The sequence below is a fragment of the Gastrolobium bilobum genome, unplaced genomic scaffold (assembly GCF_033153095.1).
Source record: "Gastrolobium bilobum isolate Gb01-03AN ecotype WA unplaced genomic scaffold, APGP_CSIRO_Gbil_v1 utg27913, whole genome shotgun sequence".
Lineage (NCBI taxonomy): Eukaryota > Viridiplantae > Streptophyta > Magnoliopsida > Fabales > Fabaceae > Gastrolobium > Gastrolobium bilobum.
The window spans coordinates 29493-43191 of NW_026895939.1; the positions used below are offsets into that span (position 1 = coordinate 29493).

Here is a 13699-nt window from a genome sequence, read left to right on the forward strand (position 1 = left end):
TTTGCTTTTGGTTGACTAAGCCAAAGGTTTGAAGCAAAATGCTTGTTAAAAATATTAAATCATTCTTGGGCTTTAGAGAGTTGGTCTTTGACATGGTATTTGAGTGTCGTCTTTTGCTGCTTGGGCGGGTTATCTAGACTGTGGTTTGTTTGTGGACTATAAAGGATGTTAGTTGAATCTAATATGTATATATTGTTAGTTCAATTCAAATGGTTTTAAACTGTCCCGAATGAGGTTTAGTATGTGTGCATAAAAATCAAATTGAAATGAATAAGCAGAGTTATGCACCCAATGCAAGAAAATCTCACTCCTAAAAATGCAGTGCATTTAAGAAAAAACAGTAATGATACTTTCTCGAACTTTATCTTCACAAATCCCTCACAGTCTCTCATCCTTGCCGTTGATTGGCTAACACCTTGGTCCCGCAGTAACTTTTTTGTTTTTTAATAATCCAGATGAATCTACCCTGGAATCTGTGAGGGCTTGTGAGGATAAAACGTGTACAAGTATCATTACTCAAGAGAAAAACATGACCTCTATGGCGGATTAGAACTCTAAGCTTAATAAAGCTAGAAAGTGCTTTCACAGAGCAAGGATGTATCTTGAATGTGAGTTTAAACTATATAATAATTTTAAGTAAACTACTAGTATTATTAATAGGTGAAATATGTTTAATACAGCTTTTAATACAGAATGCAGGTTGAGGTGAGCAAGCACACAGAAGGTGTGAATGAAAAGGCGTTACGACCAAATGGATTGCCTAAGTCATTAATTCGTTATGATGGTAATATATTCAGCCAATTTTGGGAGTGTGTGTGATTCTGACATTACGTTTAATCGTCTAATTTCATTTGACAGCTCGTCAAAAGGAGATAGCTTTGGGTTCCATCACTGAGGTTGTCCAAACTGTTAAGGATCCAAAATCTATTATTCGGGCTATGAATGATGATACTGCCACCAAGCATGCAGAGCAAGAGAAATTCAATATTGATTTTGCTTTGCCAAAGTCTGTCGAAATTGGGAATACGAGTGCACCTGGAAGACAAACTTCACTGAACTTCCAAGATGATATATCGGATTTGAGTTCTTGCCAGGATAGGAGCAAGTCATCAAGAAAATCAGGACGGATTTCTTTCAAAAGGTTTTTTTTTTTTTCTTAAATTTTATTCAACATTCAGGTCTCATTTTGAGAGCGAGCCTTGGAGTAGTTGTAATATTGCTCCTTTATGACTGAACGTTCACGGGTTTGAGTATGGGAAACGGCCTCTTTGCGAAACCGCAAAGGTAAGGCTGTCTAAAATTGACCCTCTCCCAAACCCTCCCAAAGTCAGTGAGTCTTATGCATCGGGATTTGCCCTTTTCCCCTTTTTATTCAGCTCTTGTTTTCAATCATGCAGAACTGACTGCTAAAAAATTATTTTGAACTTTTTTGTGCTTTGCTTACATTTCATTCATTAACTATATCTCCTATTGTGTTATTGATGAATGTTTAGCTAGCAATTGTGAACTCTTTTGCGGGATTCAGAGTATGTGCCTGATAAGTATTCCATTGTTTCGCAGTTTTAAAGGAAGATCTCTAAGTTCTGTAGGGAGAGACGAAGAGAAGCCCATTGTTGAACCCGAGATTTTGATGACCAAGGAAATAGAGTGGTTCAACAGTTGGGAGTGTTCTGAAAGAGAGAGGGATATAAGGCAGGGAATTGATCTAGCAACCACATTGGAGCGGATAGAAAAGAATTTTGTGATTTCGGATCCTAGACTTCCAGATAACCCAATTGTAAGATGAATTTTATTTTTGATTTTCTTGGGAGGTGCCTTTTTTTATTAATTAACTTGGTTACCTAATATAAAGCCATTTTTGGGCCTATTCCTAATAATAACTTAAACTTTTGGGAGATGTAGCCTTGACACTGGTTAGAGATTTAACATAATATAAACATTGACGTGCTCTCTTTTAACAGCTTGAGTTTTCGGAATAGTTAGTTCATGACATGATATCTGAGCCTATATGACAATGTGATATAAAATTCAATCCTTGTTGTCCCCCATTCTTTTAAATTAGAGTTAAATTTTAGCATAAGGTATGGTGGGCATGTGCATTATCTATACTTCAAGCTCACAAGAAGTTTTTTTGTGAAGGGTGTGTGTTAGAGATTTGATATAATATAACTAGGATGTACATCTCTGTTTCTGTGTTAGTTTCCTGCTATAGAAGATTTGCACTCATATTGTATAACAGCTATTGGAAATGATAAGAGTTGGAAATGGTAATTGCCATTGGAAATACTAGTCATAAATAGCTGTGCATCTAGAGCTCTGTTACTATTATTGTTCTTGTAAATATAATCATTCTTTTGTGTATGTAAATAGCAGCCTGATTAGTGTCTAATCACTCAACCAATTCACAAATGTCCTTTCTATATTTGTTCTCAAGTTAGCTATCATGTAAACCACCTTTAAACATCTATTTTATATGTCTAATAAATATCACAGGATCATTTTAAATTTTCTGCTGGTATTGATAGTAGTAGTATTTTACTATCTTGGCAGGAATTGGTTTTTGTTATGTACATATATACATAGAAGCATGCGTGCATGTACACAAACAGACATCCGTCATGGGCATATAGGATATGAAATTTGTTGAGTGTGCTGATAATAGCTTTTAAGTGACTACTATTGGTTCCTGTGCAGATATTTGCATCTGATAGCTTTCTTGAACTTACAGAGTATACGCGAGAAGAAATTTTGGGACGTAATTGTCGGTATAATGTTTAATATACAAGAAGTTTAATTTTTCTTCTATGCTCAGTGCTCTTTTAGAAACATTATTATGCTGGGTTTCTGTTAGATTCAACCAGTAATAGAGAGTTGCAATGGAAGAAATTAGTGTATTATTCAAATAAATTCTTCTGACAAATTGAGGTAGCAGCTTCCCCAAATACAGAATCAGAAGAAAAAAAGAGATAAAAGATAAAGAATGCAAGTAACACTGTCCTAGCCTTTCAGATTCGACCCCAATTCCAAGTTCTAAACCCAAATTTTCCTGCCCTTCTTCAAGTGTTTCCCTCTATTTAAACCTACCAAAATCCTGATTTTCCTCTCCTGACAGACATTACAGAAGAATTGATGCTATCATTAAGTCCAGAGTTATCTCAGAATTAATTTGCCAGCTCACCTGATCTTTTATTTCCTTTTCTAGTATAAATAATTCTGGGTATTTGGTAACTTCACCTTATCAGTTTCTGTCCAGTTTTAATAGATTAATTGTGTTCTCAGTATCTTACGGTCTCCTGCCAACTATATAAGTTTGTCTATGTTTTTCCTGATTGTGTAGTGCTCTATCACTTGCAGGTAGTTTCTTATATCATTCAAATTTTCTTGTTCATATAGAAAAAATGGATTATATGAACTGTGTAAAAGAGGGAAGAGATAAGAAATGAATGTGAATGCTTTCAAATGTTGGATATTTTTGGCAATCACCTTTAAGGTTGTGGACCCTTTTTTTTTCAGTCAACCAATATTTTTGTCTTTCAAAGATACAATCATCATCATTTTATCCTAGAAAACTTTTGTGATGAATTTAGTTCTAATTTTTTTAAAATTGTCACAAAATAGGTCCTTCTTTGTCTGATCGAGAAAAATAAGTGTTTTAGGGACTAATTTTTTGACTTTTGCATGATTGAGGAACTAAAGTGATAACAATTTGCATCGTTAAGGCCTAAATTAATGTCAAATTTCTTTGGAGGATCACAGTGATGACACTTTACATTACTGACGGACTAAAGTGATGAATAGATTTTTTTGTGGACAAAAGTAATGACACTTTTATCTTTGCATGACAAAAATAGTGGTTTACTCTTATTTACAGTAGCTTTCTATTATATGATAGATTTTTGTACCCAATATTTACCACTGGTAAGTTAGCAAGATAAATGAATGACTTATCATATATGGTTGAGATATCATGTCCTGTTTCTGATATTCTTAGATGGATATCTACTTAAAGCAAACTTTTGTTTGCAAGGCCAGTGACATTAGAGTGCTCTTCATCCCTTGTATAGGTTTCTTCAAGGACCAGAAACAGATCAGTCAACTGTCGCGAAGATTAGAGATGCTATCAGAGAACAGAGGGAAATCACTGTTCAGTTGATCAACTATACTAAGAGTGGTAACAATTGGTCATATTATTGAGTATCTACACTTGTGACTCTCTCTCTGTCTCTTTCTTCATTGCAGGATGACTTATCCTCCCTCCTAGCTGTACTTCTCTATTTTCCTTTGTGAAATTTCTTTTATCAAAAGGAAAAAAGTTGCACTTTTGAAAGTTGCCTAAAGCTTGCAATAATGTGGCAATCGGCTGATTTGGATTATTGTTGTGATTTTGTTACATTAAAGGAACGTCCCACTCGCACACGTAGGTGTCCTAAGAGATTAGAGGGCTTTGCAATGTAATGACACATGTATTAGGTTGGGCAACTAATTGTTTTGTTGCCACGTACATAGGTTGCGTGTCACTTCTGTAGTTAGCTAGCTGACTGTATAATGCTTAGGGAGGAATGTATAAAATAGGAGAACTCTGATTACTGAAAGGCATGAATTGAATAATACAAATTACCCATTTTCCTTCTTCTTGCTCTGTTCTTCTTTTCTTAGGGTTCTTACCCTAACAATTGGTGCTTTCACTTACTTGAATTCAACATGGGGCTTAAGGAATTATCAGAAGAATTGAATTCCTTTCAACAACGCGTTGATTCTAACATGGATGAGATCCGTGTTCAAGCTGCAGATACAAGATCGCAGATGGCTCTTTTGATGACCCAGATGCAACAACTTCAGGAAGCGGTCTTGGCTGGGAACGCTCATCATCGAGAACGATCTCGTTCCAGTCCTCAAGGGGGTACGTCTTCGTCGTCTCCGAATTCCTTGCCGCAAAATTTTTCAGATCAATGAGCATTACTCAAGGGAGTTCGTATGGAGATACCCATTTTTAACGGGAGTGACCCAAATATTTGGATATTCAAGGCTGAATTATTTTTCAACCTTTAGAATATACCAGAAGAAACCAAGGTGTCGCTAGCGGGTCTTCGTATGGAGGGCATGGCTTCTGCATGGTTTCAATGGACTTTTAGCAGTGGAACAATCAATTCGTGGACGGATTTTACGGTGGCCTTGAGGCAGAGGTTTGGCGCATCAGGCTACAAGAATTTGAAATGTGTCTTGTCAAAGTTAACTCAGACTACTTCGTTGAGGGAATATATCCAAAGCTTTGAGAGCTTAGTGAATCAAGTTCCTGGGCTCGATGATGATTTGTTGATGAATTTTTTCATCTCGGGTTTACAATCTGAATTGCGTAGCACTGTTCAACTCAAAGAACCCATTTCGCTTCACCAAGCCATCCTTCTTGCGTTGGCTTATGATGATCATTTCAGAGAGCTTAAGGCGTCGTTTCAGCCTTCACAGAAAAGGCATTTTTCGAAACCTTGTGCAGTAGTTGATGTAATTCATAATTCTAGTCTTATCTCCACAAGTAGCGCACAACAACATACAGTACAACCGATTCCTGCACTACCTGCTCCCTCCAACGTGAAGAAAGTTTCTCATGCTGAGATGCAAAAAAAAGGGGAATTGGGTCTATGTTACTATTGTGACGAGAAATGGTCGTTGAAACACAAGTGTAAAAATAAATTGTTGCTATTGATTGTTGATGACGAGCAAAACGATCTTGAGGGTGAAGAGGAACAGATACTGTGGCAAGCTGAATTCTCTAGTATGGAGTCTAAGGATGCTTCCTTACATGCTTACATGTCAACGATCAACCTAGATCCTTATCCTTTGTTTCTCAGCTACAAGATAAGGAGGTGTCTATCTTAGTTGATTCGGGTAGCACACACAATTTCATCCAAAGGCAGTTGGTGGATGAACTTTGTTTACCTATGGTCCATGTTCATAGGATACAGGTATTTTTGGGCAATGGGGAATTTTTGATTGCTGATAGGAAGTGCTTGAAGGTTCCTATTTCTATAAGGTTATTCTTTCATTGTTGATCTTTGGGTGATTGATCTGGCTGACCTTAACATTGTTCTTGGCATGCCATGGTTAGGAGTATTGGGTCGTGTTACTCATGATTACTCTCAAGTGTCTACGGAATTTTCTTGGGAGGGTCAACAAGTCTGCTTACAAGGCATACAAAATGCTGGTTGTCAAGGTAAGGTAGCAGCAGAATGCCATGTTTTGGAGGTTCCACAAACTGATGTGGTGCAAGAGTGTTCTACCAAAGATAGAAATGTCCTTCTAGAGTTGTTAGCATTGAAAGCATCAGTTCAGCCCTCTTTGTGGATGGTATTGATTCGTTTCCAGCATATTTTTACCATTCCTCGTGGGTTACCTCCTTTCAGAGGCCTTGATCATGCCATCCACCTCCATGATAGTGTGGAACCAGTTAATGTGAAACCTTATCGTTATGCTTATCACCAGAAATCTGAGATCGAGAAACAGGTGTCTGACTTATTAGAGGCTGGTTTCATTCAACATTCTAAGAGTCCGTTTTCTTCCCCAGTATTGTTGGTCGCAAGGAAGACAATTCATGGCGCTTATGTATAGATTATAGAGCGCTGAATGCGGTTACCATTAAGAATCGTTTCCCAATTCCCACCATTGACGAGCTGTTGGACGAATTAGGTGGCTCACAAGTCTTCTCTAAACTTGATCTTTGCGCGGGAGACCATCAAATTCGTATGCAACCTTCTGATATACCAAAGACAGCTTTCAGGACGCATGAGGGACACTACGAATTTTTAGTCATGCCATTTGGTTTGACTAATGTGCCTGCTACTTTCCAAGCTATCATGAACCAGTTATTCAAGCCATTTCTTCGCAGGTTTTTTATAGTATTTTTTGATGATATACTCATTTTTAGCAAGTCTGTGGAGGATCATGTTAAGCATTTAGAAGTAACTCTTGAATGTCTGTTGAGAAATAGATTCTTTGTTAAAATTAGCAAATGTGCTTTTAGGGTGGAAACTATTGAATACCTTGGCCATATAGTGAGGAAAGATGGTGTAATTGCTGATCCTAAAAAAATTGTAGCCATGTTCAATTGGCCAATCCCGAAAAGATTAAAACAGTTAAGAGGGTTTTTGGGTCTTACAAGTTACTATAGGCGTTTTGTTAAAAATTATGTCATGCTTGCTATGCCATTAACATAGTTACTTAAAGGTTCAGCATGTGTTTCTTGGTCAGTAGCTGCAGATGAGGCATTTCTGATCCTCAAGGAAGCAATGGCATACACACCTGTGCTGACTCTTCCTAATTTTGAAGAGCCATTTATTCTGGAGACTGACGCATCTGGTTCTGGAGTTGGAGCTGTCTTATTGCAAAATGACCACCCTATTTTGTATTTTAGCAAGAAATTAGGTTACCGATTGGCAAATGCTTCGACTTATACCAGGGAATTGTATGCTATCACCGCTGCTGTTAAAAGGTGGCGTCAGTACCTATTGGGTTCTCAGTTTGTCATTCGCACAGACCACAGAAGCATTAGGGAGCTATTAACCCAATATATACACACTCCGGAACAACATGCAAATAATTGGGTTTTTCATTTAGGATTTAATACAAGCCTGGTCGTTCCAATTTAGTGGCAGATGCATTATCGCGAGTATATGAAGATGGCTCCTTGAATACTATTTTGTCCGAACCTAAATTTGATGTACTGACAACTATTAAACAACAAAACAACTCTGATCCCTTCCCTGTACAACTACATAGGAAGCTATGTGATGAGCTTGCGGGTGTACCAAATATTCTGAGTAGGGACGACATTCTGTTTCATAAAAGGAGATATTTGGTAAGTCCAACCTCTTCCCTAATTCCAACTTTAATATCTGAGGCTCATTATACTTTGAGTGGTGGTCATGCAGGAGTTTTGCGAACTTACCTTCGGCTGTCTGCTAATTTTTTTTTGGAGTTTAATGCGTAAGGATGTTCAAGATTTTGTTAGCAAATGTGTAACTTGTCAACAGGTCAAGTATGAAACTTCCAAGTCAGTAGGATTACTGTAACCATTACCCACATCAGATGGAATTTTTGAAGACCTTTCAATGGACTTCATAGTTGGCTTACCTACATCAAAAGGGTACACCACGATAGTTATCATTGACAGGTTATCTAAGTATGCCAATTTTGGCCATTTATCTTCTTCTTACATTGCAGCTTCAGTAAGCAATTTATTTTGTGATTTGGTAGTCCGAAATCATGGCTTCCCTCGTTCCATTCTCACTGATAGGGATCCAATTTTCGTCAGCAAATTCTGGTCTCATCTCTTCAAGTTGAGTGGAACAACGTTGAGGACTTCTTCTGCCTACCATCCTCAATCTGATGGTCTTACCGAAGTTACGAATAGATATGTTGAGCAATACCTACGTTGTTTCTGTTTTGAGCAACCAAAAAAGTGGTCTGAATGTCTATGTTGGGCACAATATCATTATAACTCAGCTGCTCACTCAGCTATTGGCATGTCACTATACCAAGCTGTCTATGGTAAACCAACAACGATGGTTCCTTTTTGTCCTAGAGGATTGGGGAAGGTTGACTCCTTGAATATGCTGCTCCAACAACGCAGTGAGACACTAGCTCCTTTGGAAATCAATCTTCAGTGCGCCCAAAACAGAATGAAGACTCAGTATGACAAACATCACAAGGAATGTTCTTTTCTTGTTGGAGATCGAGTTTGGGTGCGTCTTCAACCTTATAGGAAGATAAGTGTTGAACGCAGAGCCAATCATAAGCTTAGTAAAAGGTATTTTGGTCCTCTCCCAATCTCTAAGAAGCTGGGTCCAGTGTTGAAGGAAGCCAAATTCACCCTGTTTTTCATGTGTCTCAGCTTAAACCCTATGTGACTTCTAATACTGATACTGCTTCTTCACGTCCTTTACCTGGTGATTTTGTAGATGATATGCCGGTACAACAACCAGTAGCTGTGTTGGATGTTCGTTCTACGTTGATTCGTGGTAAATCAGTTCGTGAGTTGTTAGTCCAATGGTCTCATGGCTCTCTGGAGGAAGCTTCATGGGAGAGAGAGGTGGAGTTTCGTTGCTGTTATCCCATTTTCGACCTTGAGGACAAGGTCTCTTGTGATGGGGAGGCGACTGTTACATTAAAGGAATGTCCCACTCGCACACGTAGATATCCTAAGAGATTAGAGGGCTTTGCAATGTAATGACACATGTATTAGGTTGGGCAACTAATTGTTTTGTTGCCACGTAGCATAGGTTGCGTGTCACTTCTGTAGTTAGCTAGCTGACTGTATAATGCTTTGGGAGGAATGTATAAAATAGGAGAACTCTGGTTACTGAAAGGCATGAATTGAATAATACAAATAACCCATTTTCCTTCTTCTTGCTCTGTTCTTCTTTTCTTAGGGTTCTTACCCTAACAGATTTTGTTTTTCAAATTTAGTGTCCTTTTGTTTTGTTTTGTTATTTATATGCTGGACTCTTACGATTTTTAATCTGTAGGAAAGAAATTCTGGAATTTGTTTCACTTGCAACCAATGCGTGACCAAAAGGTGATGATGATACCATTCTTCTAGAAACATTTAATTTAGATTGTGGAAAGTCAACCCCCACCCCCCCGCTTTTAGTTTCTTATTTTATTTTCAATGGTTTGTATTTAGGGTGAACTTCAATACTTCATTGGTGTTCAATTAGATGGAAGTGATCATGTAGAACCCTTGAAAAACCGCCTGTCTGAGAGAGCTGAGCAGCAAAGTGCTAAGTTGGTCAGTGTTGTGTAATTTCTTTTTAGTCTTCTTCGCATTCTTGTTTAATTTTTTTATCTAGTTACCTTTTTATTTACTGGTCCAGAATAATGTAATCCTTTGTTTTTATATTTGACTTTATGATAGCCTCCTGCCATTGTTTCAGGGTAAAACTAAAAGGTTGCAAATTCTGTATGTAACTGGAGTAACTGGATATTTTCCCTTATTAATATGTTTTTCTGAATAGTTTGATTACATATTTAGCATTTTCATTTTTCAATAGCAAAAATTTCTGATATTTACAATGGAAGACTATGAGGGAAAGCCTTGGAGCAGCGGTAAGGTTGCTCCTTTGTGGCTGGAAGGTCACAGGTTAGAGTCTGCAAAACAACCTATTTGTAAAAATGTAAGCCTCACATCTAACCAGCTTACCCTTGCAAAGGCCGGGAGCCTTGTGCACCGAGGTTTAGGGTTTGCTGTTTCTTTTTTTAAGTGGAAGACTATGAACATAATGTTTCAAACCTATGCAAACATATCCACGCAAATGGAGGGACTTTCAGCTTCTGTGTTCTTGTTCTATGGTCTCCATGATTGTCATAGTTTGTTCATAGGTCTGAACTTGTCAGTTACACATAATCTTTCTTTTCCCATCATGTAAGGTACTCATTATTCCTTGTTTTAATGTAGAAATTGATAAAAAAAAATGCCTGCTTAGTAGTTGATTTTTATTTGGCAGAACCAGAGTAGAAATCACCTTGAAATTGATAGAGTAAATGCTTGCTTTAGCTCAGTTCAAATTTTATTGACTTTTATGTTTATTTTCATTTCCATCAAATCCACTTGCTACATTTTATATGGCTCTTCATCCAGTTAGTATCTCAGAATTATTGTAAAATGTTAGTGCAAATACTTACTTTGTTAGACTGTTAGCAGGTAAGACATAAGAAAATATGAACTTATTTGTATGAAGTTAATAGATGCAAAGAGCAGGAAATCGTGAGTTAATGCTGCTTTTGTTATTAGTTTAGTATGTATTTCTGATTTCAAAAGAATCTTTTTCACCATGAGATTTAACTTAGGTTCTTAGTATACAATTGAGTTCGTCTCACTGGTCGATTTGTCTCTCTTATCAGGTGAAAGCCACGGCAGAAAATGTTAATGAAGCTGTCCGTGAACTTCCTGATGCCAACTTGGTAAAGTATTCCTTTTGGGTTAGCATTTCGGTTTTTTAAACTAAAGGTGCTTCATTTTTTATGCAAAAGAAACAGATAATTCGTTTTCTTTTTTCATAAGCAGAATAGAATATCAAGAACATCATTAATATAATGTACAAACCCATATGGACACCATTGTTGGTGTGCCATATATATGCTGTATATATGTTCTTCCAAAATCTAACTCAAATGCTAACTAGTATGGGGAATGTTCTCACTAGTGGCATTTTTTAGACGTTGTTAGAATATCTAGAGAATGTATTATAATATCATGATTATATGCATGTTTGGGAAAGCTTTTTTCAAGTGCAATAATTTATTTTTTCCTTTTTCGAAAGCTCTCACATGAAGCTGCCAAATCGAAACTATTTTGACCTCAAAATAATATTTATAAGATTTATTTGCTTGAATGGTAACATAACACTATATATATATATATATATATATATATATATATATATTCTTCAGATTGTCCCTTAACGCATTATTTTGTGTTTGCTATAGTTATGTAATTGTATGAAGAGATGTGGTATTTTTTATCAATTTTGTTCCATGATATCTTATGGTTCTTTTATATTGTAGAGACCAGATGATTTGTGGGCAATTCATTCTCAACCTGTCTTTCCACGACCTCACAAAAAGGACAATCCCTCTTGGGTAGCAATTCAAAAGGTACCAATATATGTATTTCACTTGCTATGTCACGACATTTATACAAATAATATCTCATTTCATGGAAGTTGTACATACGAGAAGAGTTGTGTGGAGTCAATGCGAAAATACTTGATTCACTCTACACAATTATCTCGTTTAAGATATGTGTCTTGTTCTGCCACAATATATAAAGATTTTTTCCGTGCTTACTTGGGATTTCTTTTGGATGGCAATCCTCTACCTAATGAGTCTAATTCTTCTTGGCACCCTTTGAATCATATGATCTCTAAACGCTAATTGGAAGGGTTTTTTTGACTCATTAGGTGGTCTGATTATCCTTTTTTTTTTGGGATAACTTATTTGTCTAGCATCATCAACAACAACATCATCAACATCACCTTTAACCCAAGTTAATTGGGGTCGGTGGTAGATGAACCCAATGATAAATAAAAGGAGATTAAAAAATAAAAAAAAATAAAAAAAAATAAATAAATAATACAAAAATAAATAAATACATAAATACAGAAATAAAAATAAAAAATTGGGGAAGGGGAAAATAAGATAAAAGACAAGAAGGGAAAAAGAAGGAAAGGGGGGATTGAAGAGGAAAAGGATTAAAAAGGGACTATCTGGAACATAGGAATAACAACGGGTTTAACCTTCCTCCCTGCTTATAGCTTTTTTTTTTGATAACCTATTTGTCTAGCATTTCCTTGTAATATTTTCGTTCTTTTTTGAATTCAGTTGGGAGTTTCTTCATAAAGAAAATCACGAGGGACTTTGATTTGGTGTGGGAGAGCAGTATTGATATCATTATGGTAGTTGGGGAGGAGGTTTTATATGGGCCTAAGAATGACGGGGGATTGGATCACGGGAAAAGAACAACACTAGCAGATGACTATTTTTAACTATGGAAGAAGACTAATGTATCATAACCAGTTGTGACAGAAAAGAAGATAAATGAGTAGAAAAATGTATTTTAGCATTATAAGTTCTCAAAACAATGAGCCTAAGTTCTGTTTTAAGTTTAGCAGAAAAGGCAGAAAAATCAGATCTTCAGAACTGTCTACGGTGTTATACTTGCTTGTATTAAACTTTCTTACCTGGAGAAGTTGAGCATAAACTTTACTCAAGGAGGTAGGAAGCTCATGTACTAGAAGAAATTGAGTATGCATATAAGGATATTTCAGGTCAAATCCTTCTAGAAAACATTGCAAATCCTGACTCTATGTATTCTTGCATCTCTTGAACATATTTGTGATGGAATCAGATTGCACACTACAAGTAAAATAGGAAAGCAACAACATTGATGGTATTAAAATGACCTAACAAACAGAGACACTTTACAAAGGGAAATTGCAGATTAAAATGACACTACTAATATTGCTAACATAGCCTGACTCACACACCCTCTCAAGAGGACTTCTCAGTCCCTCTCTACCTTCTTATACCCAATGATAGTGAAACTTATCATACCCCCCACTGTACACGTTTACCCCTTTATATCTGCTTCCTATATTCTTTCTCCTATAACTACCAAATCATTCCATATCACGTATCCATCCCACATCACACATTCTGTTATGCTTATTGTTGCTCCTCCCCATTCTGTCCTTGGGCCTCTGATGTATGTTGTGGCTTATTTGGGTCCATCTCCTCTTCATTCATTGGGTCTGCCTCCCTAGTGTCTTCGTGACCCAATTCCTTAAAGTCACCCCTCTTTTTTCTTGTATATATCTTCTTGAGAGGCTCACCAATACCTCCCTGCTTAACACTCACCTTGTCTCCAAGGTGAAAATGAGGAAATTGCTCCTGAAAAATATGCAAATCTTCCCAAGAATTTACACACTCAGGTAAACCTGTCCTCTGCACCAAAACCTTAACACACTTATTCAACAATTTGTGCGCCTCTAAAACCTCACTAGGCTGGACATACAATTCTAAAGTATCAGTCAGATACCTTGGTAGATCTAGGACAATTGTTGCTGGATTGACAGCCCTCTTTAGTTGAGAGACATGGAAAACAGGATGTATTTTCATATATGCAGGGAGCTGTAACTGACATGCCACT

At 36.9% G+C, this 13699-nt stretch overlaps 1 protein-coding gene across 6 annotated transcripts in view; it reads left to right on the plus strand.

The window, feature by feature from the left end:
* The window catches only part of LOC133296887 (phototropin-2), a 56497-nt gene that overhangs the window by 1926 nt on the left and 40872 nt on the right, over positions 1–13699 (plus strand). For 5 of the 6 annotated variants that reach the window (XR_009749569.1, XM_061495932.1, XM_061495934.1 and 2 more), the window contains 9 exons: positions 693–784; positions 859–1141; positions 1561–1777; positions 2695–2765; positions 4065–4171; positions 9519–9568; positions 9677–9781; positions 10894–10953; positions 11557–11646. Coding sequence is in view for 5 of the 6 variants with exons in the window: in XM_061495932.1 (XP_061351916.1) it covers positions 693–784; positions 859–1141; positions 1561–1777; positions 2695–2765; positions 4065–4171; positions 9519–9568; positions 9677–9781; positions 10894–10953; positions 11557–11646 (1075 nt within the window). In the remaining variant the exon portion in view is untranslated. Of the gene's footprint in view, positions 1–455; positions 609–692; positions 785–858; positions 1142–1560; positions 1778–2694; positions 2766–4064; positions 4172–9518; positions 9569–9676; positions 9782–10893; positions 10954–11556; positions 11647–13699 lie in introns of all 6 variants that reach the window. The other variant, XM_061495936.1, reaches the window with a different exon arrangement.